The sequence below is a fragment of the Cololabis saira genome, chromosome 13 (genome assembly GCF_033807715.1).
Source record: "Cololabis saira isolate AMF1-May2022 chromosome 13, fColSai1.1, whole genome shotgun sequence".
Taxonomy (NCBI): domain Eukaryota; kingdom Metazoa; phylum Chordata; class Actinopteri; order Beloniformes; family Belonidae; genus Cololabis; species Cololabis saira.
In genome coordinates this window covers 20,785,011-20,811,423 of record NC_084599.1, presented here as the reverse complement: position 1 = coordinate 20,811,423, position 26,413 = coordinate 20,785,011, and the positions used below count along the sequence as shown (strand labels likewise).

The window sequence follows — 26,413 nt, the reverse complement described above, 5'->3', positions numbered from 1 at the left end:
TGTGTGTGTGTGTGTGTGTATGTGTGTGTGTATGTGTATGTGTATGTGTGTGTGTGTGTTTATCATGTCAGATACTCCCCAGTACTCTGGGTAATGGGCCCAACGTGCGTCAGTGATCAGACTGATCAAAGACAACAAGAGAGAAACAGGCAGAGCTGCCAGCAGCTATCAGCCTGTCTATACCGCGTGACAACAGACAGGGACCACCGATCTGGTCGCTTGTATTACACTTTTCAGAAGTCACAGTTCAGCCATGTTGAACCAGTTTAGTGATGACCACAGGTAACTTCATCTGGTATTCAGCCGTCTAAAAGTAGATGATAGGGTTAATGAGACCAAAGCACAATGTCTTATCTACTCTAGCACAGCAATGATAATAATACAATGAATGTATTACATTTTCTTGGATAGTTTAAAAAATATCATACAATAATACCCCCAAAAGCGAGACTATTGCAGAAACTGCGCACACAAACTGAAGTACCTTATATTGCTGTGCATGAATTAATGGGACTCCAATAGGTGATTAGGTTTTGATAGGGAATGTTAACATTAAGTCATAGTGGACGATTAATATATGATGTTGTGTTAAAGGTTTAGTTTCTACACTCAAAAATATAAGTTACATGCAATTGCATGAATATGTTTTTAATAAGTGTTTAATTAAGCCTTTTATTTCACCCAACCTTTGTTGGCCGAAGGACAAAATACTCATGTGTTTCCCAGAGATCATGGTCTTCAAATGTAGGATTTACGCTGTTACTTTAATAATTTATCAGAGCTTTTTTCCAGGAAGCAATGCTATCTGGCCACATGGGGGATCGATGGGAATCAAAGGACAGTCTTTGGTCCTAATCGTAATCTTATCCTGAAGCAGGTCCAAAAAGGCTATTTTAGTGCCTGTTCCTGTGGCTGGGAAGTCTGGTTGAAGGTTAACAAAGAGGTTGGGGCTGGAAGTGAGTGCTTCTCACTGCCAACTCAAATATTTTGAATGAAATGTTGTTGCTTTTTTTCTTTACCACTAGTGCACAACTCAGACATCAATTTAACACTTTGCTCGTTCTGAAATGTTTCCAAAAGAAAACACTAAGTTATATTTCAGCAAATTTCTTTCTTTCCTTTGTATTTCTTGATTCATTGGTTTTGATCAACTACCACACTGACTCCCTGCAGATTCATTATACCTATTTGCTGCTGTGCGAGAGGGAAAATCTTACTCATTGCACCATTAAGGTTCATTTAAATGTTGCATCTTGTTACGATTTCTGAGCCAAAATAATTTCCACTGGCATAACTCAGGCAAACTTACCTCTTGCAAGATTTTTAATAGTTTCTTTAAACTGTATTTTACTAAAAAGTTTGTTTTATACCTGATGCAGCATTTAAGAATATCGGTTGTCGTCTGCATAGCATGCTTGTACGCATGTGTTTGCTTTAATGTTGCAACACCACGGACACCTGTTCCAGTGTCCCGTTCATCAGAGATAGAGATGGCACAGGAATCTGACACGCTCTGTCGACATGACAGCTCAGACAGCAGGGATGTTAATCTCTCCTAACTGCTGCCGGCCTAATTAAATCTTCGAGGGTAGTACACATGTGCAGCCACATGCATGCACATACACATGTGAATGATGCTTTTTATCTTTTTTGTATTTTTATATATATATATATATATATATATATATATATATATATATATATATATATATATATGTATGTGTGCGTGTGTGTGTGTATATATGTATATGTATATTGTAGCAATCTCGTGCTACTGGGGGTCAACCGACAGGGAAAGAGGTCACCGGGTTACGTGGAGAAATTTTTAACTTTATTTTCACCCGGACGGAGAACTGGGTGATAAAATGGGGAGGAAAAAATCGGGATTTAAAGGAGCATGAGGCTCCTTTTAAGAAATGAGACTCTCTAGCGCCACCCTTCACCACGACGGCCGTTGGGGGTACTGCAGCCAACAGTGAAGCCGGCACGGGAGAACGTGGAGAACGCGCATGCAGCGTCATGTGACGTCACATCCGCAGCCCAGTGCGGGAAAATCGGGACCGAATTGCAGCACATTTTGCAGCACACAGCCTGTTCAAGGCAAAGGAGAGATACACTAGAGGACTCTTGGGTTTGGAACGCTTCATCTGATATTATTACTAGAAAACTTAAAATGTATACGGATTTTTTTCATAAATCTTGCCACAATCCGGCCTCAAGCTCCTTTAAAAAAAAAAAAAAAAAAGTTATTTTTATTTTTTAAATCGATACTTTGATTTATGTATCGATAATCGTTCCTACGCATGTATATCGATGAAATATCGATATTTTTAACCCACCCCTATTAACGGAACACATCTTTGCAGAAACGTTGACTATTTGAGTGACAAAACAAAGCATTGATTTAGAATTTGAAAAGTCAAATCAAGATCATGCTGTCAAATAAAGATAGTAATATATATCCCCAGAGACGAATAAAGAAAACCAAAGTGGATGGGGAGAGACTCAACATCTATGAAAAAAAAATGTCTTGCTGTTCGAGAAAAGCCTGTCAACCAAAGAGCCAGCAAAAATATCTTTGTGCTTGCACATGTGATAAGCAGATGGAAAGGCAAACAGAATTTCATGCAAAAATGAATACCAAAATTGCACTGGCCCTTACTTAAACATAACCTCATAACACCACGGTGGCTGATTTGAATCTACCCATGGTTTTTTTATGTTTCCCGAGCCTGAAGAACTCTGTTTTTCTTTCCATACTCACTTTTTTACCAATGTGTACCAATCTGTCTGCGTAGGTAGACAAACAAGATGAGAGATAAAGGAATATGTTTTATGCCTATGAACAATGTATGATAGTGTAACTGTTGAAAATGAGAGCTTTCAAATTTTAGGATAAAAAGCAGCAGAAAAAAGACAAGTTGGCTGATGCCAGTAAAGGGACGCTTGGCTCATTCACACGCAGACAAATTATGTCAGTAATGCCACTTTTCCACTAGTCTCGCCTCAGCCCGGCGCGGCTCGACGCGGCTCCACCCGTGTGTTTTTGCTCAGCCAGATGAGAAGTGGGGGGGGTGGGGTGAATCTGCTGTGACGTACTCGATTGCGCAACACCTTTGTTTGTGTCGGCGCAGATGAGAAATCAGCTGGAGCCGCAAGCGGCTGAGAAAAAAACAGCCCGTCTTCATCCCTTTTTTAATTTTCTCGACAGCCACCAGGTTTATGAACATCTGCACCTCAGAGTTGGATCACCAAACAGACGTCTGTGCTGTATAATAAAATCGCAGCGAGCCGCGAGTCGCCCATGGATCTATTATAAAACTGGATGGGAGATTGAAAATGGCCGCCCATCATGCCCCGGGGCAATGACGCGAATATTAATATAATATGTATTCATATAATATCTTAATTAATGTATATTATTACATGTATAGCATTACATATATTATTAATGTATTAATATAATATAATTATATAATATATATTAATATAATACATCCGTGGAATGCACGGACACGGCTGTGACGTCAGCCGTGACGTCACGCCCAGAAAGAGACTTTTCTTTGACTTTTCTGGCCGTTATAAAACATTTTTGACGGATATAAAGTCCATGACTTAAAAATATAGAATACAAAGATTAGTAATTGCCGGTGATTACAGCTGGAGGTGTCCTGTGAACAGTTTTAGAGGCTTCTCTTTTACTATTGCAGTCTATGGGAAAAAAGCTTTTTGGGCCCCATGGGATTTTTTGTTGCAGTACCGCGGCTGGCCACTGGGAAAAATCGGCACACCTTCTGAGCGCGAGACTGGGGGGCTGGTCGCCTCGCGCTGACTCCCGCTTCCTGATTCAAACGTCTGCCGGCCCCGCCCCCCGACCAATCAGGGGCCTGTAGTTTGATGACGGCCCCGCCCCCCGACCAATCGGTGGCGAGGAGGGTGGTGACCTCAGAAATAGTCCCGGCTCAGCCCTGATAGAACCTCGCTAGAATGGTTACAGAAAAATGTAGCGGCTTGGAGCGGCTCTACCCGCCTCAGCCCTAGTGCAAAAGGGCAAAACGGGGCCGTGGCGGGTAGAACCGAGGTGAAGCGAGACTAGTGCAAAAGGGCCATAAGATGACATTCCAAGGCTGTCCTACCTTCCTTTTAGGCCTCTCAAAGTTCTTGATATTCTTTTTTTATCTGTTTACCTTCAATTAAATCAGAGAGCCACAGCGGGAGACGTTTGTGTGCCAAGTGGTTCTCTGTCTACTCATCAGTCCACCTGTTTTTGTCCTCTTCATCAGTCAACAGCCAGAGGGTCTCCATTTACTTTACGTTCCTACCCACTATACACTCCCCACCCCCCATTATTTATCTCTGTAGAGCAATTATTTTCCCATCTCTTTGTCTTTCCTGTTCCCGCCTCGCTATACCACCACCTTTTTCTCCGCTTGACTGTCTCTCAGCCCTGTTTGGTGTATCGTTGTGCCTGTGGTTCATTCTTCCCTTTTTTTCCTTTTTGGCTGTGTCTCCGTCATCTGTCAAGTCTTAGCTCCCTCTGAGTTAAACAGGCCGAACAAATAGATTACAAACAGTGGATAGAGTGAATCTAAGGAGGAAGACAATCTGAATTTGTTGTGGATAAAGAATAGGGAAAGAGGCTGTGCAGTCAAAGAAAGCCAGTGGAGTCAGAGTGAGGCTGTATTTGCCTGAGGGAAAAAAAGCTGAAAAGTAGCTCTCGCAACAGATGTGCGGGGCAGTAAAGTGTAATTGAAATGCCAGCAGCAATAGTCTTATCTCCCTGCTACAGGAGCCTGCTGCCAGTCTCAACATCAGTTAGATGTCATTTTACCTAAGTCTGAATCAACCTGCCACAATCCGCAATCCCCATTTCTCTGATGCTAGGCAGGAGAAAAAGGCAAAAGCATATGTGTGGGAGGATGAGGAAAAAGAAAAGGAGGGAGAGGAGGGTAGGAAGCCTGTAATAGGATTTCAGTAGTACCCAGTTAACGTCCACCACCTGGACTTAGTTGGTAATTTGATACGCTTCATCAATAGGATTCATTTACCTCACTACTGTGTGTGTGTGTGTGTGTGTGTGTGTGTGTGTGTGTGTGTGTGTGTGTGTGTGTGTGTGTGTACAGAAACATTTTCTCTCTCCTCATTCTTACACTGGTTTTGGGTTTTACTGAGTGCAGATGGGACGAAGGAATGAGCAGAGTTGCTCCAGAATATTCTAGCTATAGAAAGCCTATAAACCAGAGGAGGTGGGGAGCCAGGCACGGGTGCTGTCCTCTGTGCTTTGGGCAAGGCTTAATGTATTTTGGCTGGGCAGCATCCCTATGGGGAGAACTGTAATGTCCTCCTAGATTAGAGCCTGGCACACTGCTGAGGTGCTGCCTTTTATCAGCAGCTTTGTAACCACAACATGGGATCATCTGCAGAATATTAAAGAATCCTTATTTCCAAGGTGTAATCTTAATGTGTTATGATTATGGGCGTTGTCAACTGTACTCCTGGTGGTAGTAACAACATTTCTCCATCATTTTCAACACTTAAAAAATTATATTGTTTAGCCACTTTGATGTAGTTTTAGGTGAAAAAACAAACAAAACTGCTGCCACGTATACAGGGGTCCCTGTAGTGTTTTTGTTCAACCAATCCTTTGTTTAGTTTAAAACATTTCAGTAATATATTTTTTCTATTCAAACCATTGCCATCTTCAGCCTGTTTTTGGTCGTCACTTTGCTGTCTTCAGACCAGTGAAATGCTACAGCACTGCCAATTTTCTACTCAATGCTTGCATTTAATGTTTGTCTTTCAGAGGGTCATTTTCAATGTGGTCAACTTTTCCAAGACCAAGAGCCTCTACAGAGATGGCATGTCTCCTGTTGTCAAGTCTACCAGCAGGCCCAAATGGTAAGCAGGCATCGACATTAGCCCACATTGGTTTTTACTTTGTACGCCCATGCTAAACAACCATCTCCTTTTATTTTGGATATTTCAATCAAGGACAAATTAAGATATTTAGGTATTCAATCATACACTTCATCAAACTTGGAAATAGTCACACACACACAGAGAGAGAGAGAGCGAGAGAGAGAGAGATAGAGAGAGAAACAGACAAACAGACTCACTAAAAGGACTGAAACTTAAGATTTCGAGGGTGGATGCATTAGCATGTGATCCATTGGTTGCAAGTGTGATGGCTGTCTGATGTAATAACGCTTGACTGATGGATGCAGGTGTGTGTGTGTGTGTGTGTGTGCGTGTGCGTGTGTGTGTGGCGGGATGGTGCAGAGAGTACATGCGCCAAGCAGTGTGGAGAACAGGGTGGCGTGATGAAGTGTTGCCGTCCAAGAGGAGCCCTGACATCTGTCATCAGTTGATGGAGGGCATCGGCGGAAACGCCAGGCATCTGCCACCCTGAGCTGCATTCGTTTACTAGCCTAGTGCCTGCATCCACCGCAGCGTAGCATGCCGGTCGCAGGCTAATGAGAAGAGACAATGGGCATGACACTATAGACAGGAAAGATGAACTGCTGTCCACAGTACAGCACAGCACACCTTGATGCAGCTCAACCTGACCTCCTTGCTCTCTCTGTTTTGATTCCTTATGGTTCAGTTGCAGCTGTCACGGCTGTGCATGCAGAGGTGTGACAGTTTCTGCGGTTTCAGAGCTTTACCAAACTGTCACCGTTTTGTTTTGGCTCTGAAATGTGTGCTATTTTTTTAGTTGATTGTAGTTATACTGTTAAATAAATTAAAGTTGTTTTTTTTTTTAAATTAAAGTAAAAGTACTAGTCATTTAAGTGTATCAAATTATTAAAAAAATAGCACTGTCTGGTCTTGATTTCTAATTTTTTTGAATGTGTAAGCCATTAATCTGTATGAGAGCCTTGTTAGGTCTCTTAGCGCACCGTTCTTCTCTTAATAGAGTTCCAATTCAACCCCTCTCATACATGTTTAAGTGACAAATTAAGTAAAAGGTACTGTTGCAGAAGCATCCTTCGACTAATACCGTTTTAACTTCTGCCCTCAGTACCATGTCATAGAAGAAGCATCCCTCATGCATTTGCAAAACGATATTCAGCTGTCTGAGGCTTCCAAGACCTGAGCTGACCTTGTTTGTGTCCCCACAAAGCGGTCAAGATCCTTTTAGCAAAACCGCCTCTATTTCACTTTCCAGGAGCACAACAAAGAACAGACGACCGCTAAAGCAGCAATCTTCTTTTTGACAGTTACAGATATGGAATAAATAAAAAAAGGCAGAGTGGAGCGCTTCGCCCGTCTGGTCCAAACTCACACAGGACAGGTTGAAGAAAGCAAGATGAGAGAGAAAGAAAGAGAGAGAGAGGAAGAGACAGAAACAGACAGAGAGGAGGGGGAAAAAGGAAAAACACAAAGTACAAGATTGAGATTACTGAGACAGGTAGGGTGGAGGGAACTAGGCAAAGTGAGCAGGAAAAGATTACTCCCCACCGCCCACCACCTCATGTCTATATTTATCAAAAGATTCGTCAGTTTTAGCTCAGGAGTTGAAGCCTTTATCTCCATGTGCAGGCGCCTTATGTCCTGCGGCCCTGGCAACGTTTGTTGCTGGAAGCTGCAGAGCTCGGCTGGCCTCGGCAAAGCTGTGCTTCTCAGAGTGAGACAACTAGCAGATTACAATCCAGCAGGACATTTGCTGCTACAGGTGGAAAAGTCTGTCCTTGATCCTTGTTCTCTCCCTCCCCCACTCCAAGAGAACCCGGTTTTACATTTAAAACACTGCTACAACTTACATGTTTCATGACCGGTAAACACCTGCTTCTTGGAATGTTATCATATTGACAAAGTATTTGTAATAAATTGACAATTAATTATTTTTAATGGTATTTTAGAGTGGAATATAAAAATGAACAATCTGCTCGGTATGAGCAGAGGGATTTCTTTCCACAAACGTTTGTATCATATTCATTATTCATTGTGACTTCCAAAAACATCAATTGGCATTTAGAATTGGGAATTGACTTAGCATTCAAAGGGAACGAGTGTAAATGTTTATGAGTCAGAGAAAAGAGAGTAAACCATATTTTCATGTACTAATCTGTCGAGCTCAATAGCACCCCTGGGTGACAGTGGATGCCAGCCACGCTCCTTGCAGCCTGCTCACTGTTGCACTGCTTGGGCAAAGAATTGCTCTGCATCCTTGTTTTCTGAGATAACCTGAATAGAAAGTCAGCGTTGTGGTGTAATGCAGCTGTTGGAGGCTGCAGCAGTGAAGGGTGGGGCAAGGCCATTACAGTTGCTCTACCTGGAGATGCCTTGTGAGTCCATGTGGCAGGAAAAGGTGTATGATAGTGCTATGTAGGATGTGGATCAACTAACATTTATATTCAATATCACTCAATTTAGGAACATAATGTATATCGTTTAGAAAAATGATAGTGGTAGAACATGAATCTCAGGGTCCAGAGCCTAACATGATATACTCAGATGTTCTTGTTACGTTTTTAGGATTCAACAGTCACGCCCCTCAGGTCAGTTTACAATAAAAGTTCTCATATTTATGATCCTCACAGTTTATGGATTTATACCTTTGCTTGTAGAATTACAGAAAAAGAAAAAAAAAGATTGTTTTTAAAATACCTAATCGCCATATGAAAACAGTTTGTTACATCTCAGCATTCCCTTCTTGCACGGGATTTGATTTAAAATATATCACTGCAAAGATGTATTTGCAAATTGAAGGTCAAAAGGCAATTACAGAACTTACTAGTATACTCTGGCAGTTGCTTTGTGTTTGCATAGTTCACGCTTTTAACTACAACACAAATTAATGACACATTTTACATTTTTATATCTCTGATGTTATGGCTTATTTAATCTTGTAATCTGAATTTTTTTTTCACATAATTTGCTGCTTATTAGATCCATGATGTATAATATATTGGAAACGTTATGATGTGTCATGTCCTTTTTAATTAACTTTCCACTTCTTCGTCAGTCAGTAGATATGTGGATAAAAATAGCTGCACCTCTAACTGAGCTAACAGATGAACAGTCAGAGTTGGAGGAAATTGGTTGCCAAACATTGCTTCTAAAGTTAGGAACAGCCAACCTTGATCAAGGGTAAATGTTTTTTCTCTCTCTTTTTCCCCCTCTTATTTTTCCTGGAAGGCAACAAATAAAACTGAAAGCAGTTGCTCACAGCTGTTAGTCTGACACAGAGATCAGTTGGTGAGGTAGTCGGGGAGGTTTTGCTTTTTCTTTCTGTTTTACCCAAAGAAATCCCTCCTGTAAGCGAGTGATGCAACTGCAAAGTGAAATTCTATTTGGAGATGTCTGCCTCTGCATCGACCAGCATGTTTGCAGTAATTGTTCTGTCAATCAGCAGTGATCCATCCTGCATGTTTCCCTTGCCACCTGTCCTGGCATAGGGTGAGGGGTGAGACGGAGGTTGAGTTAAAGAGGAACGATGTCTCTACTGCTCTGTATTTCCATGTTTTCCTCAGGTGGTGTTTACTGTACAAAACCACAATGTCTTACCTGTTGTCGTTTATTATTTCTGTTTTATTTTACCCTGCATTTACTCTTACCATCCACGCACACATCCATCCACGCACACAATCTATATATATATATATATATATATATATATATATATATATATATATATATATATATATTTCTTTCCTTTTTAGCTTGATTGCAAGGGGATCCTCTGCCATTCTTCTTTGCAGCTCCTCTATCATCAACACTAGCATCAACACTATAGTTCCTACTGTTTAAATAAACCTCAGAGAGTCTAAGCTAAGAACTGAAAAAAGTCTAATTCTGACAAAATTGTTACATCAGTTTTTTTTTAAATGTCACAAACCAAAGATCACCTAGGAAACGAGTAATGCATCTCTGGTATTTACATATATTGTAATGTGAAAAGGACCAGAAGTCTGTTTATAAATGTAGAAAGAAGGACATATGACATCACACAGATGTTCTGCAGCACATACGATGCACTAAATCTTGTGTTTTTATTGAACTGTAGTTCTTATTTGTATTCATGAAACTGCATGTCAGCCTCATAAAGAAACTTCTTATCCAGAACCATTCACACCTCCCCTTTCTCTAACTGCTGTAGTGCTGAGAAGGAGCATTTTTGGTCTCAACACCAGCAGAGTGTGACTGCATTGAAGGAGACAGATCTTCTCTGGAGGACAGAGTGTCAGGCAGCAAATTGAAGACGGACAGATTGTAAAGGTTGTATGATAACTACAGCAGACCTCGCCGACTCCTCCTGAGGTTCAGCACTCTACTCGATCCTGTCCTTGCCTGCCGCTGATCCACTCGCACAATTAACCATGTGCCATGTCTTTTGATAATAGACATTTTTAATTGTCGACAAATGAAGAGTGATGTAAGATTGCTAATAGCCTGTGCTAATTAATAGGGGAATTGAACGCTTGTTAATTAAGGGCAAACAGGACAAGCACTGGCTCGGGTAATTTGAGCAATATAAGCGAAACTAACAGCCGATTTCCAAACTGACTTGCATCACGAAATGATCAATTTGCCAGTTTGCCATTTGAAAACACTTGTGAAACACTTCCTTGACTCTGACACCCTGTCTTCTGGCCAGAGTAACATAGAAACACTTGCATAAAGCAAGTACACACAGAGGAAATATAAAGAGGAATGGCCTGGCTTGCTGCATATGACTCCCCATAGATATGATGTAAAAATACTAATTCTAAATTTATAGTGTTCTTAGAACATAATATCAAATATTACTAGCCCCAGGCGTCTCAGTGGCATGATACGATGTCTGATTTGCTTGTTTTGTATTAAAATGTAAGGTAAAAAATGAATAAATTCCCTATCTAGTTGAAACATCCATGCAGAATCCAATTTATCCATATATTTTAATAGTTGTACTTCACACACTTAACTCTTTTTGCTCATCTCCCTTTGGTCATGCTTAAAAATGAGCCTTGGCGTAAGACATCCAGGGTCTTCATACAAGTCCACGGGAGCTTTACTGTCTTTTCACTTCCACCTTTTTCAATTTCAAAGCTTTACTGCAATGTTCTACTGTAACATAATTTTTATTACACCTATACTGTGCCCGAGGCTTCTATCTCAGCAAGGTTGGTAGAGATAATTTAAAACGGAGACTATGTTTGGTGTTGTCTCCTTGCTCTCACACACATTATGGAGTGGTAGCTGCAGCAATCATTTGGCAGTCTGTGGGTTTTCATATAAGATCCTAAGATTAAAAAGAAGAGATAAGAAGTTACATATGATATTTCCTCTCTGTCAACATAGTCTACAATGAGGGATATGAACATGGTATTTTAATAAAACAAGACTTAGAAGATGGAGAGAAACATACACGCACCTAATTGTCTGCTACCGCCTTGTCTACAAAGAGGAAATGGACTGAGCAATGCTTGAGAATGCATGTTTGAAAGGGAGACACCATTGCTGTAGTTGTTTTGGCGACTCTAACCCAAATCTGGGGTAGTGTCATGTTCTTTCTGCAATTACTTCCCTTTCCACCTCACTTTAGCTGTCTTTTAAGACAGGAGGAAAAGAGGAAATCATAAGGCTCTGTTCTATTAACTGGAATTGTATTTTCCTCAGTTTTCACCTCTCTATTCAATCTAAGTCTTTTTTTATATTCTGGGCAGGAGAAAACTTGAAGACATAGAGGGAAAGAAAGAGAATGAGAAAGAGAGAGAGAAGATCCAACCAGAGCAATCAACAGCTCATAAAGCTTCCTTGTTCACAGAAACTCATTTGTATGCTGCCAGAGGTACTGAAAGAGGATTATGTTGGGGAAATAATGGTACAAAATGTAGCAAATAGATTAACAATCTTTTAAATGATAAGGATGTGCACGGAGGTTTTTGTGTTTCTGTGGCTTTGCATAATAGCACATATGCAGAGCTTTAAAAGGAAGTGTGAATGTATTACGACTTAGAGGCAACTTGCCTCTGACTCTCCATTCAACCCACAAAATGACTTACCTGGACAGTTTTGTGTTTGCCTGGGGGATAATTAAAAAGCCACTTCATTTCCTCTTTTACAGGCTGTGTACGCATGTCAGCTCAGCCCTCCCTGAAACCGCTCTGATATAAATGCTTTTGTCAAGGGAGATTTGGTAGATTGCAGTAGGCAAAAGTACAAATTGGTTGTGTCATCTTATAATGAACTAGGTGAGGCGTTTCATTTTTTTTTTTTTTACAGCCAGCAGCTCTCTGATTACTGTACTGTAAGTCACTGCTGCTTTTAGTTTTACAGGCACCTCATTCACCTTCACCCCGCCTTGTTCAGGGAGCCTGATCTCATGAACACTGCAGAATGTTTTGTGTAAGGAAGCCCGGTATGATACCAGGCACATTCCAGGAGTCCTGGGGGTACATCTATTTTATCAGAATGTGCTTTCCCACATAGATAAGAATTAGGCAAGGGTTCCAAATGTTTAGTTTTAAGGTTACAATTAAAATAGAATGGGAATATAGCTATGCAGTTTAAAGGTGTGTGTTGTGTCCTCAGTGTAAAATAAGTGTGTGTAAATGCAAATGGCTCTGCAAAGTCAGAGCTTCTGTGGAGCCGGTTCCAGTTTCACGCATCCTTTTGGGCAGGACTTAACCGTTCTCATCTCTTTTGACAGTGGATACTTAAAGGAACCCCTCCAGTTACCTAACTGCATTTACCTTAATGCCATGTTCATTGTGTGCTTGCCGATGCATCAACTCTCTGGGTGAAGATCGATCTCAGAATGAACAAGTACACATGCACCCTCCATTAGCTCTGAACCAATCCTCTGTCTTTGCGAGCTGTCATTCCAACCTCTGGAACTTATCCTTGTTCCACATATTTAAACGCATGTATTCATTGTGCGCTTTTTCGTGATAACACTTCTTTAGTTTTGCTGCATATATGTGTGAGAATTTATTGAGAAAAGCCCTCTGTGTTGCTTGAATCTCTCTGGGTGTCGGACAAGAAAGCAATGAATTGGAGTGTAAGAGTTTAGAGCATCGGACTGTCTCAAAACTCCTGACTGTGATATAATTACAGCAAACAAGATAAAATTACAAGCAGAAACATGGTGGTTAAGAAAGAGAGGAAGTAATATGACGTGCAGATATAGTAATTAGTTTTATTTTAGTGACCCTAGTAATTTTTCTATTGCATATATCCCAGGGATATGTACTAGATATGCAGTGGAAGTTATTGTATTTGCACTATGATTTATATTTTTCTATTTTCCTATATTTTTATAATAACCAATCCATTGTGTGCATATGTTTATGATCAGAAAGTGTTTTTAGCAAGAGTTACAGTCAAGTTAGTTTTTTCCATTTCTTTTCTTTCTTGCTTGCTTTCTTTTTTCAAAAAACACGATAATAATCATAGTGGGTCTTAGATGAATATACAATCAGACAAGCAACGAAGGTGTGCTACTTCTGTATCTACAAGTGATTGATTTGACACCTTGGAGATCCAATTTAAACAGCAATAACTTGAAGCAGCCGTTTTCTCTAAGAGTCCCAGTCTCTCACATTTGTGTACTGAAAGTTTTGTCCATTCATCTTGATATCGATTCTTTTCATGTTTTTGCACAAAAAATATTCAAACAAACAAAATAATCATAAAAAATGCAGATTGACAACCTGTCAAGCGTCTAGACTGCCTTTTGCATGAAGATGGATGGATGGATGGGTGGATGGATGGATGGATGGATGGATGGATGGATTAAAGAGGGGGATACAGACTTTTCTATATGATCGTAAAACTTCTGTCACAAGTTGAATATTTCTTGTATTTTCTTGTGGAGCTGGTTTTAGTTTGCTTTTGTTGCACTGCTTAGTTGTAGTGATGATACGTATCTCAAGAGTCTTTATTTGTAAAATGACCATAAAAGCTTCTTGTCACACTCCTGTCCACTTCAGAGTGCCAGTTAAAAGCTTCAGCTGACAGCCCTAACTTAACCGCACCTGCAAAGCTTTTACTTTTGAATACAGAGCAATGTCATGCAGCCGAGTTCGTGTGCGTTTGGATGTGTGAGCTTGCCCGGGTGGCTCTGGGTGTGCGCGCAACATGTGCACATGTCTTCCTCTGTGAATGTGTACGTCTATTTGTACTCGCTCATGTTTGTGTTTGTCAGCAAGTTTGTTGACAACACTGTAGGACATCAGGGTGGGACTGCTCTGACTGTGAGGAAACGGCTCATCTGAATATAGATGGGTCCCATCTGGAGGCGGTTGGCTTTGGCCCTTCATAATTTTGTAAGCAGCTAAGCATCTGGGGCCCTCTAATGAAACTAAAGGCACGGGAGAAGGCCCTGGGCTACCACAGTCTGCCTGTAGCTGTCAGGAATGAAAGGAGGGGGGGTAGGAATTGGGAACAGTGGAAGAATGGATGGAGGGAGACATGAGCTGGGAGGAAAGATTGTGCTGAGAATATTGGTTGCCTTAAAGAGACCTAGATGACTCCTTTGAGACAACAGGCAAGAAAGCCAAGTAGGCCATTAGAAAACTGAGCCATAAAATGAAGACAGCAGTGTCTTTATTGTGGCCCATTAACTCAGATGTTCCCATTGTGATAGCTGCACTGTGTGCCACTGTAATGAGCAATACGATGCCCCAGTGTGGAATGATGCTTTTGTTAAAAAGAACTCAGTGTGGTTAAGAGGAATTAGCAAATATCTGTTTTTGATAAGAGTTTTGGACTAAAACAAAAGAAAAAAGCTTACCTGGATGATATCCATTGCCTACAGGTAAAGTTCAGTATGATCTTCTCTTGTCACTTTTAATAGATTTCTCAATCTCTTTTGCTTTAAACTGTATGAAATAGAAAATGAAATGAATATACCTTCCTTATTTCACGCATTAATGATTTAAAAGGTTTAATGCACACCTGTGTCTTTATTCTTTTTTACTAGCTTCTTTTTTCCCACTTTGTTCACATCTTTTCGCCTTCACTTCAGTAATGTGCATGAACCTAAGCAAGTGTACGGTCCACAGTGGGTACTGCTTGTGGTTTGCTTAGTGGATAGGAAGCCATAGGCCCTTTTCCTTAAACTTTATTATTATAGCTCCGTTATTCCTCCGTCAAGCAGATTTCCCAGTGGCAATGAATGGAAAATGCAATTGGTTTTCTTTTTATTACTGTCCTCTTTGTTTTCGTAAAATTGCCTGCTCTGAGAAAGTTGTAGTTTTATCCTTCATCTGAAGTTGGGAGGAAGAAAAATAACAGGCAAATCAACAATCAGCATCATAAAAAAATGACCTGTCAAAACGAGCATGTCTGAAACTGGAGGGCAGCCAGCACGCCGACACCCACCAGTTGTTTATGACTGGATGAGTCAGTAAAAGGCTGATGGTGGCCTTCACTCTCTGCCAACTCCCACAGTTTAGAAAAAGATGTTTTAGAGAAGATTAGATCACAGACGTTGTGGGAAGAAGGATGTGAGGAGAGGACGCAGAGGTGGAGTTTGGCAGGAAAAGGGTGGTCTTTTCAGAGAGAAGAAAGCAGGAGAGGGACTATTTGAAAAAAGCTCCTTCTGTGTTCTAAATGTCAGCTGTTTATGGGCAACAACGTCAATTTTGAGCCACTCAGAAAAACTGTACAACATTTAAATTGATTTATACCCAATCGTATTTTGTGCTTTTAGTACAGCACCACATGTATGTAACATCATTGCTCATCAGATGTGATGAATGTAAATTTGACACTGCTCACACATATCATTTTGAAACAGACAGCACCCTTCATTAACAACAGCCTGTATAGTACTCCATGCTTATTTTAATTAATCTAATAGATACACCAGCAGATAGAAAACAGTACTGCTACTCCCCTCTGGACCTTCACACGTGTAATTATAATTGAGGAAGATAATTAAGTAGGCGAGGAAGAAGACAGATCTTATCATTTTCTGAACAATGCTGTCCAATCTGTGTATTCTGCTTCCTGAATTCTCACTGACGTGTTGGTGTAATCAACCGGACATCTCCCTGCTCCATTTGAAAGTCATAAATGTCAAAACACAAGCCTCTAATTTAATTAAGAATCAAAAGTTGACAACATTAGAATATACAGAAGAAAAAAAAAACAATCATGCTGCTGTGATTTCTTGCATATCTAACCCATCTATTGTCACCCAGGGTGAAATACTATAATAATGATCAGGGTTTTGGTTATCGAGCAGTGCTTAAGTTACTGCAAGTTACTGCAGGTTGATATCAGCCATGGACACACATTAATATCTATGTGAAACCACATTCTGTACTGGTAATGCTGAAATGCTGTATGTGGTAAGCAATATGCGAAAAATTGCAAAATTGGGAGGATGTGAAAAATTCCTGGATTGGTGTGCTACAGCTCCAGGTTTAGCTCACATAAACCAGTGGTCAGTTTCCAGTTGTGCTGTATTGCTCACTATTCACTGTATGCTGCTGTAATTCACGTTATGTAATATTCAGTTAGGAAGTTGCTCCTAGTCTTCCAATAACAATTTATTACTTGTGCATAATGCAAAATGCATACCAGTATATATGTGGCTTTTACTGTAGGTTTTACCAAAATTGGTATATGCAGACAAAAGGGGAAAAAAGCTACTATCAGACTATGCAGTTTTTGCTTATTGTTGTCTGTTCAGATTATGACTAGTTGCAGTTAAGAGTCTTGAAGTCAGTTTGCTGTTCAGATTATGTCACAGCCTTTTGCCAAAACAATGACCAACTCAGTAATATTATTTATGTGATGACGCACTGTTTAAGAACTCCAAAACTGTAACCCTGTACTTTAGTAGATCACTTTGACTCCCTAGTATCTCCTAGTAAACATTCCAAGAGTGGTAGTTGGGCGATATGGACCAAAAGTCATATCTCGATATTTTCTAGCTAAATGGCGATACTCGATATATATCTTGATATTTTTTCTGTGCCATAATTGGGGTTTCCCCCAAAGCATTATAGCATATCATCTCTGTTAGCTTCATTTTTTTCTGAGGCAAACCCTTAAAAAAACAGTCAGTTTTAATACAAAGCCTCGTGCCAAATGTCACACAGGTACATTTATTAACAGAGATCTGCACAATATCAAAATGTATAAAACAAATGAAATAAAAATAAACTGCCTGCATATATAGAATAAAAATGCTTCTTGAATAAAATAGAACAAATATCCCTTTCCTGCATAACAATTAAATTAAAATACACTGTGCAATTAATACAATGTAAACAGTAACAGGCAGACTTTTCCACTGAGGTTGACAGTTGTGCAAATAACAAAACATTTGTGCAAATCTCAAATAAAACCTTCAAGTCAATTTGTCACAAAATAAGCTATATCAAAATCAAATTTTTTTTTTTTTTTTCTTTTTTTTAAATCGATATAAACGATATTGTCTCGTACCATATCGCGTTTGAAAATATATCGATATATATTAAAATCTCGATATATCGGCCAGCCCTAGTGGTAGTTAATACTTTGGCAGAGACCTGCGCAAAGAGCCTGCTTTAAGGATTTAAGGAAGAGGAGGTTGCTTTTCAGCCGGTTTGTGTCGTGCTCAAATGATCCATCTAGATTCCATTTACAGATGAGTTGGCATCGTCAAAATGTCCATGTCCAACTTTAATTAAACAGTTGGCACTTGAAAGGCAGTGGTTGCATTTACTGAGCTGTTTTGGCTAACGCTAACAACAACATGTAATATGGGCACTGGCCAAAAAAAAAAAGAAAAATATGTTTGCTTTTTGGTTCATCTTTACTTTCAACATTATTTATACCATTTATTCTCCAACTCTACCATAACATGCACGATTACTGTTAGAGATAAATACAGGTCCTGTTGCATCTCCTATCATAAAGCAGTGGTTCAGTGGATGCTTTTTTGTTTTTCCCTTTTATGTATAATCCTCCTGTATCCGTAACCATGTTTACACAGAGATTGTGTTATAAAGACTTGGGTGATCCCTCCTCATTCTAATCCCCACTCTTCTGCTGTGCATTCACAGTCCCATGAAGGCACAATATTCCTTCCTCAGTGTGTGCTCACACAAAGCATTATAGTGTTTAGCAATATGGAGACAGTTCCTCTCCTCTACTTCACAGTCCACACTCAGAAACAAGTCCCGCATTTGATAGTAGCTGCTTTATGTAGTCAGTGCCAAATAAAACACAACCTTCAACAAACAAGTAAAGTTCCTACCTGGTTGTTCTCATGAGACTCCAATATCAGTGTTGGCCTTGAGAGAAGAGGGAGATGCCTCTGATATTTCTTTCCACATTGCTATTTCACACAGCACTCGTTTTGCCGATGTAGTACCCATATCTACCTCCCAAGGCGGTACAATGATGAAAGAGCCATGGAACGAAATCTTTTAATAATAATATACTGTCATTTAGCATATGCTTTTATCCAAAGCGACTTACATCTGAGATGAACAAACACATGGGGAGCAATTAGGATTAAGGGTCTTGCTCAGGGGCCCAAGGTGGTTCATCTTGGTTGCCATTCTGGGGCTTGAACCTGGGACCTCCAGAGCCAAGCCCACCTCTGTAGCCAGTGGCCACTAGACTAGCACTTATGGTAAACCTTATGCTTCTGGCGCCTCTGAACCTTTTCATACACCGATACAGGGGGGATAAAGGCACTGCAGAGGTGGAAAGACCTGCCGGAAGTAGTTTTTTTTTTTTTTTTGCTTTTTAAACTGAGCCAATGCACTTTGTTAAACTTTCTAGCTAAATCTCACTGAAAGTTTCTAACATCCCAAGCTGACAGTCAGCTGCTGCGGAGAAAACACAAAACCAAAAATATTGCACTGGAACCAGTAAAAGTAGAGCAGATAATGATTGTAAACCAACATGATGCAAAAAATAACATGAAGACAAGTCTGTTTTTTTGGTTTCGATAATTGTGAAGTTCTTAAATCCTGCTCTAGTATATTGATGATAACCATGTTTGCCAATTTCAGCCAATGAACATCTCACAAATCCTTACAGTAGCTGATCACTTAAGTATCCAGACTAAACATGTGTGTGTGTGTGTGTGTGTGTGTGTGTGTGTGTGTGTGTGTGTGTGTGTGTGTGTGTGTGTGTGTGTGTGTGTGTGTGTGTGTGTGTGTGTGTGTGTGTGTGTGTGTGTGTGTGTGTGTGTATATGTATATATATATATATGTATATGTATATATATATATATATATATATATATATATATGTATATATATATATATATATGTATATATATATATATATATATATATATATATATATATATATAAACACACATCCGCCTCCACACCGCTGATGATCAGGATAATGTTTTGCATTTAATCAGTTCCAATTATATCCCCATTTATGTCAATTTCAGTATATAATACAGTTTACGTTTAAACCTAGTATCTGAATATGTCTACTGATTGCATTACTGTATGTGTGTAGCACCACTGACTAACTGGTACGTCCACGTAATATGCAAGCCTGCCAGTGTATACCTTAACACTTCACTCTGTGTATGCATGTTTGTTTTTGATTGTGTGGAGTGGGTCTTTACTCTCGCTGGCACCCTCTCAGCTCTTCTGGCCAAACCAACAGCTGGCAGATGGAGATTGCTCACTCATCAAACCACTTTATAACTGGGCCCACAGAGTTCAAGGAGGCTGTCAAAGACCAAGCTGAGGAGCCCCCTCACTCCTTGAAAACCAGCACACACTTACACCACCTGGGTCAAGTAGCATAACTTGGTCAGTGAGCCCTTAAAAAGAGTGGTAGGTGACTGAAGTACCAATGATAGTTTGCCAAATACTTGGCATCAAGCTTCTCTGTATTTTATTTGGTGCATTTGACATACTTTGGCTGGAAGTCCATTTCATCCAAAGATTTAGACCTTGTTTAATAATTAAGCAAAAGAAAATACTGGTTGTCACCTTCTTTTAGTGGCTGGTATTTTGAGACCCAGTTTAGATTTTGCATGAACTCCAATACTGAACAGTCATTTAGCGTGAGAGTTAATGGGTTCATTAATTGCTGTAATCAACGGCATAATTGCCATTAATTACAAAATGTAATTAATGATCAAATGGAGGGAAAAAAATGTCAAAACAATCAGTCATTAGGAAAAAAAACGTACATTGTTGCACCTCTCCAGGCTTTCATGATATCTTTAATTCATTGAACCATATATTTCACACATGAAAAACAGTATTATTCCTCATCTAACAGCTGCTGCCCAATATATCTGAGGAATCAGCTACATTGTACAGATCCCATTAGTTTTCTAAGGGAAGCAAAAAGGGATGTTGGATGCCCAGGCAAAGCATCTCAACAAGGTGGTGAATCCGGGCAGTGTGCCAAAAAGTTAAGCCTGGCCCAAGTTTGCAAAATACTGCATCCAAAGTGGTGTTATCCAATCAAAGTAGTCCTTGTTCTCTTATATCATTGCATTAAATAAACAAGGAAGTTTAAGTGCAGTCATCTAGACAATAGAATCAGGGGAGTGAGGCATCTGCCCCAGTGCTATTTTTCCTTTTTTTTTGTCCAGTTCTCCCATATTTCAATGAGATTTACAACTGGTTTGCTGGCCATGTCATTGAGTTTATATGTTTTTCTTAATTAAAGTTTTAACACTTTGCTCTATGGCAAGATGTGCCATCATCTTTCAGGCCTTCGGACCTGCACCACACTAAAGTTCTAGCATTGTATTCTTGCCCAGTGTAGATTCATGCCTTCATTAAATCATCTACAATCGGACTGCTTTTCTTTAGCTAACTGTACCTTTTTTTGGATTAATTCTGTGCTACACATTTCTGTCTTTTTCTTTGTAAATCCCATTTTTTTAGTGAATGCCTTACAATTATGTTGCTAACATTATTTCTGCTAATTAGCTTTTCATTTATTTTTTGTGCATTTCGCAATTTTTAAAGCATTAATGCTATTTAGACATCTATTTAGACATCTTTCTTGATGTACGATTTTTCTTCCACAACCTTTTCCTTTAATTTTCTTGTTCCAAATTTTAAAACACACCAATCTGGGAACAACCAACATTATTTGTCAAACTCTGTGTTGAATTACCCCCTTGAGGGAGTTTTAAAATAATTTCCATTGTTTCAACTGATATTGCTCTTATTTGTACCATGTTTCCTGTCAAGCTGCCATGTACAACAGCTTGTTAAGGTCGTCAAGCACTCTGTGTTAACTGCAGACTAATTTGCATAATCAGGTTTGTGAGAGGACTCCTTTATGAAAGTACAAATTGAAAGATGATTTCATATTTTTCCCCAACATTGATTTAAGTAAATAAATAAATTAAAAAAGCCACAAAATCACATTCACTTGCCGGCCATTTTCTTTTTTTGGGGTACACTTGATATTCCTAATTTAATATATTATACATCTGTTCAAGTGCTTGTTAACACAAATAACTAATCAGCTGACCACATGACAGAAACTCAATGCATTTAGCCATGTAGATATGATCAAGATAAATTACTGATGTTCAAACCAAGCATCACAATGGGGAAGAAAGGGGGTTTAAGTGACTTTGAACATGACATGGTTGTTGGTCTGAGTATTTCATAAACAGACAATCTCCTGGGATTTTCACGCACAACGATCTTTAGGGGTTTACATAGGATGGTCCTGTAGCATAATTCAGCTACGAAGGGTTGTTCTTCAGGAGCATTCAACACAACCCTTCAATGCCTGATGTATCATGTTTGATACACGTACAGTAATATATTTCGTAATATACAATAAACTTCAAAAACGTATGTGTATCATTTCATATATCAGGCATTGAGAGGCCAACTCAGTCTATTTAAGATACTCTTTCATGAGCTCAAGAACATACATAGACAGTACGGTTGCAAACCTCAGTTCTGACCCTGAGTCAATTCAGCTGGTCCAGTCCCTTCTGCCACTATCACATGAACCACCGCTTCACTGCTCTCCTACAGCTGAGCTGAAAACATACCCCACCACCAATCTGAAAAGAAGGAAATATCCAGCGATAGTGGTAGTGGAAAATTTAGTACTGACAAGTGATTAAAAGAATTGAGCAATTAATTAAGAACTTTAATTAATGAATCTAATTAATTAACTAAGATTTGCTGAGAAAAGGCGTCAACTTGAGGTGTTTTCCTTTCAATTCATTACATTATTGTGGCAGATCAAAAGACTGATATATAACAACAAAAAAAGTGTATTTTCTAAAGACCTGCTCATGCGCATGTTGCTTTCCTCGAGTTTAGTTTGGGGAAGAGCGTTGCTGTGGCAACATCGTTGCTGCTAACGTTAGCTGTGGCTGCGCTTGTGACCGGGTGCTTTGCGTTTATGTGTCTAAACTTGAGCTGCTTCGGTGGTAAGCAAATTCCTTTACACAAAGAACACATATGACTCTACCTTTATGCCTGTAATTAATTAATTGCAATTAACGTGCTAATTTGACACCCCTATGAAAATTCCTGTCAGAGGAGAATGGGCAGAGGTTTGATTTGATAGAAAGGCAAGAATGACTCATCCACTTGTTACAACAAAAGTATGCAGAATAACACTTTGAATGCACAGATGTAATGCCAAGAAGTAAAATCTGCTCTGTCCTTTCTTATAAACAGCATCAGTGTTGTATCTGGTGTTAAATGCACTGCAGAAACCAAAAGAGCCACTTCAGCAAGCCTTTACTCTTAATTTTTCTCTATGGGACAATAATTGTTGAAGTGGATATAATGCTTTATTAAATACAATATGAAAAGAATATGAACTCAAAGAAATCTTCCAAATTATTGCTCAGAAACTGACTTTGCTTTGCAGCTCCCTTTACTGAGCACTATGATGCAGATTTACGAAACACATATGCTGGTCTGTTTTCCATCTTTCTTTTTTTTATTTGAGGGTAGTCTTTGTCTGTTCTGACATGTCACCTCACAAAGCACCTACCATTATCCTCCATCACATCTGCCAGGACATTTTCTTTGATTTAAAGTAATGAGAAAGAGATCATTTCAGTTGATAGTGTCGGCCCCTTGGTGCTGGATCAATCATCATCATTTCCTTTCAGAATTTTCTAGGAAAAGACAAACATCAAAATTAGATTAAATATAAACTTCAATACCAAATTTGATTTCACGAGATCCTTAAATTTTCAGTTACCTTTTGAAATTTTGAAACTGGGCTTATGAACTAGGTATTTGTACTTCTACCTACCAAATAAGCTGCTTCTTGGTCCAAGATGTTTTGCTCCCTGATTTACTTTCTCAGTTTCACCCACTCTAACCCCCCGCCCCCCTGTTTTGTCCTACTTAGTCAATGACTGCAAAATCACTTATCTTCACATTGCTTTTTCTGTCTCCTGCTAATACACATTAGAATCCAGCAGCCATATGTAATAGGACTGTGTGTGCCCCTGCTGGTATAATGGCTTCTTTGACACTTCTCCCATTAAATGTTGTCAGGCAGTGCAGCAAAGCAACATTCTGAACACTCCAAAATATTGTTATATAACCACAATTACCAAGATGACCAGACTAGTGTTAGCGACATTTGGAATACCTGGGAGAGCCATTGTTCTTTTCCATTTTCCTTTTATTTATGACATCAGACTTTCACCCTATGGAGTTCTATGCCGTGAGATATACAGTGGGGCAAAAAAGTATTTAGTCAGACACCAGTTGTTCAAGTTCTTCCACTTAAAAAGATAAGAGAGGCCTGTCATTTTCATCACAGGTATATCTCAACTATGAGAGACAAAATGAAAAAAAAAATCCAGAAAATCACATTGTCTGATTTTTAAGAATTTATTTGCAAATTATAGTGGAAAATAAGTATTTGGTCAATAACAAAAGTCCATCTCAATACTTTGTCATATACACTTTGTTGGCAATGACAGAGGTCAAACATTTTCTATAAGTCTTCAGGTTTTCACACACTGTTGCTGGTATTTTGGCCCGTTTCTCCATGCAGATCTCCTCTAGAGCAGTGATGGTTTGGGGCTGTCGCTGGGCAACACAGACTTTCAACTCCCTCCAAAGATTTTCTATGGGGTTGAGATCTGGAGACTGGCTAGGCCACTCCAGGACCTTGAAATGTTTCTGACAAAGCCTCTCCTTCATTGCCCGGGCGGTGTGTTTGGGATCATTGTCATGTTGAAAGACCCAGCCACATTTCATCTTCAATGCCCTTGCTGATGGAAGGAGGTTTTCACTCAAAATCTCACAATACATGGCCCCATTCATTCTTTCCCTTACACGGATCAGTCGTCCTGGTCCCTTTGCAGAAAAAACTTCCCCAAAGCATGATGTTTCCACCCCCATGCTTCACAGTAGGTTTGGTGTTCTTTGGATGCAACTCTTTCTTTCTCCTCCAAACACAACAAGTTGTGTTTCTACCAAAAAGTTATATTTTGGTTTCATCTGACCATATAACATTCTCCCAATCCTCTTCTGCATCATCCAAATGCTCTCTAGCAAACTTCAGACGGACCTGGACATGTACTGGCTTAAGCAGGGGGAACGTCTGGCACTGCAGGATCTGAGTCCCTGGCAGCGTAGTGTGTTACTGATGGTACTTTGTTACTTTGGTCCCAGCTCTCTGCAGGTCATTCATTAGGCCCCCCATGGGGTTCTGGGATTTTTACTCGCCGTTCTTGTCATCATTTTTACCCCACGGGGTGAGATCTTGCATGGAGCCCCAGATCGAGGGAGATTATCAGTGGTTTTGTATGTCTTCCATTTTCTAATAATTGCTCCCACAGTTGATTTCTTCACACCAAGCTGCTTACCTATTGCAGATTCAGTCTTCCCAGCCTGGTGCAGGTCTACAGTTTAGTTTCTCATGTCCTTTGACAGCTCTTTGGTCTTGGCCATAATGGAGTTTGGAGTGTGACTGTTTGAGGTTGTTTTATACTGATAACAGTTAAAACAGGTGCCATTAATACAGGTATCGAGTGGAGGACAGAGGAGCCTCTTAAAGACGAAGTTACAGGTCTGTGAAAGCCAGAAATCTTGCTTCTTTGTAGGTGACCAAATACTTATTTTACCCAGGAATTTACCAATAAATTCAGTAAAAATCCTGGAGAGATTTCCTGGATTCTTTCCCCCTATTCTGTCTCTCATAGTTGAAGTGAACCTATGATGAAAATTATAGGCCTCTCTCATCTTTTTAAGTGGGATAACTTGCACAATTGGTGGCTGACTAAATACTTTTTTGCCCCACTGTAAACCTTTTTGTGCCATTGTAAGGTAGGCATACCTGCTTTATGAAACTTATTTCATTTTTAAGTATCAAATTAGACGCACGACATCTGCTATATCTAATAGGCTTGGTTGTGTCCTACATATCCGAACAGTAGCACATACAGTAACTAAAAAGCATCATCCACTTCATCGTCTGTGTGTGTGGCAAAACCAAGGCCAAGTACCAGATAACGTGATCATCAGCAGCATCCTTACCAGTCGCTATGACAAATGAGAGCTCCGATCCCACCTGATAAGGAACATATTCATTTGTTTAATTAAAACAGCTTGTCTCATAGTGTTGAGAGGTCATTTTAAAGAATGTTAGAATTAAAGCAGGTAATTAAGTAAAGTTCCAGATAAGAAACCCCACAGAGGTGGCTGCTTCTGCCAGCAGGGAAAGCAAACTTAATCTATCCCTTCTGCAATCCCACAAGGTCGCTCACTTTAATAAAGTCTGATGGCACAAGCAATGCCCACCACCCTCACATGATGAAATATTATATATAGTTGTTGGGAAGGAGTGAACAAGGGAGGAAAAAGGAAGGTAGCACATGCTGTATGCAAGTCTATAATACTTCTGCTGCACAAAATTAAGGCAATTAAAGACTGCTTGTTATCTTGTCTGAGAACAGGAGAAAAACTTGTAGAGCAACGAGCACCTTGACTAAGATATTTGTTTGGCCAATGGAGTGTGGTGTTAATTATCACAGGTTGATTAAAACAACTTAGCAAGAATGGATGTCTTTTGTCTCGCCAGCCTTAGACACTGGGGCAACCAGCCAGGGTCATTATTTTAGGAGCTTTTTGGGACCTTTTTATTATTTTTTTAATGTTTTCTTAAGAATGGGACTAGATTCCCAAATGTTAGAAGTATTGTTGCAGATTTCTCCATCAGTGTTCTCACACCTCATGGTAGAAAAGGCAGAAAAAAATAAACAGTAAATGTAAAGGTGGCATTTAGCATAAACATTTAACACAAAAAGTTATTATCTTATTGACTTACTGAAATACTGACTAAGATTATCGCCTTTTTTTAGCCAACCTGTAATGTAAAAGTCTTAAGCTAGATTGCTTATTATTGTATTTTATATTTCACTTTTACATTGAAACCAAATATGCACGGTGATGAAAACCTTTGTGACAAACTTGTACAGTATCATGTTTAGAGATGCAAGTGGACATAGACATTATGCTCTTTATTTGAA

General features: G+C 39.6%; 1 protein-coding gene across 1 annotated transcript in view; it reads left to right on the top strand.

The window, feature by feature from the left end:
• The window catches only part of agbl4 (AGBL carboxypeptidase 4), a 361,271-nt gene that overhangs the window by 136,264 nt on the left and 198,594 nt on the right, over positions 1-26,413 (top strand). The window contains exon 4 of the mRNA XM_061738212.1: positions 5,804-5,898. Within this exon, the coding sequence (XP_061594196.1) occupies positions 5,804-5,898 (95 nt within the window). The remainder of the gene's footprint in view (positions 1-5,803; positions 5,899-26,413) is intronic.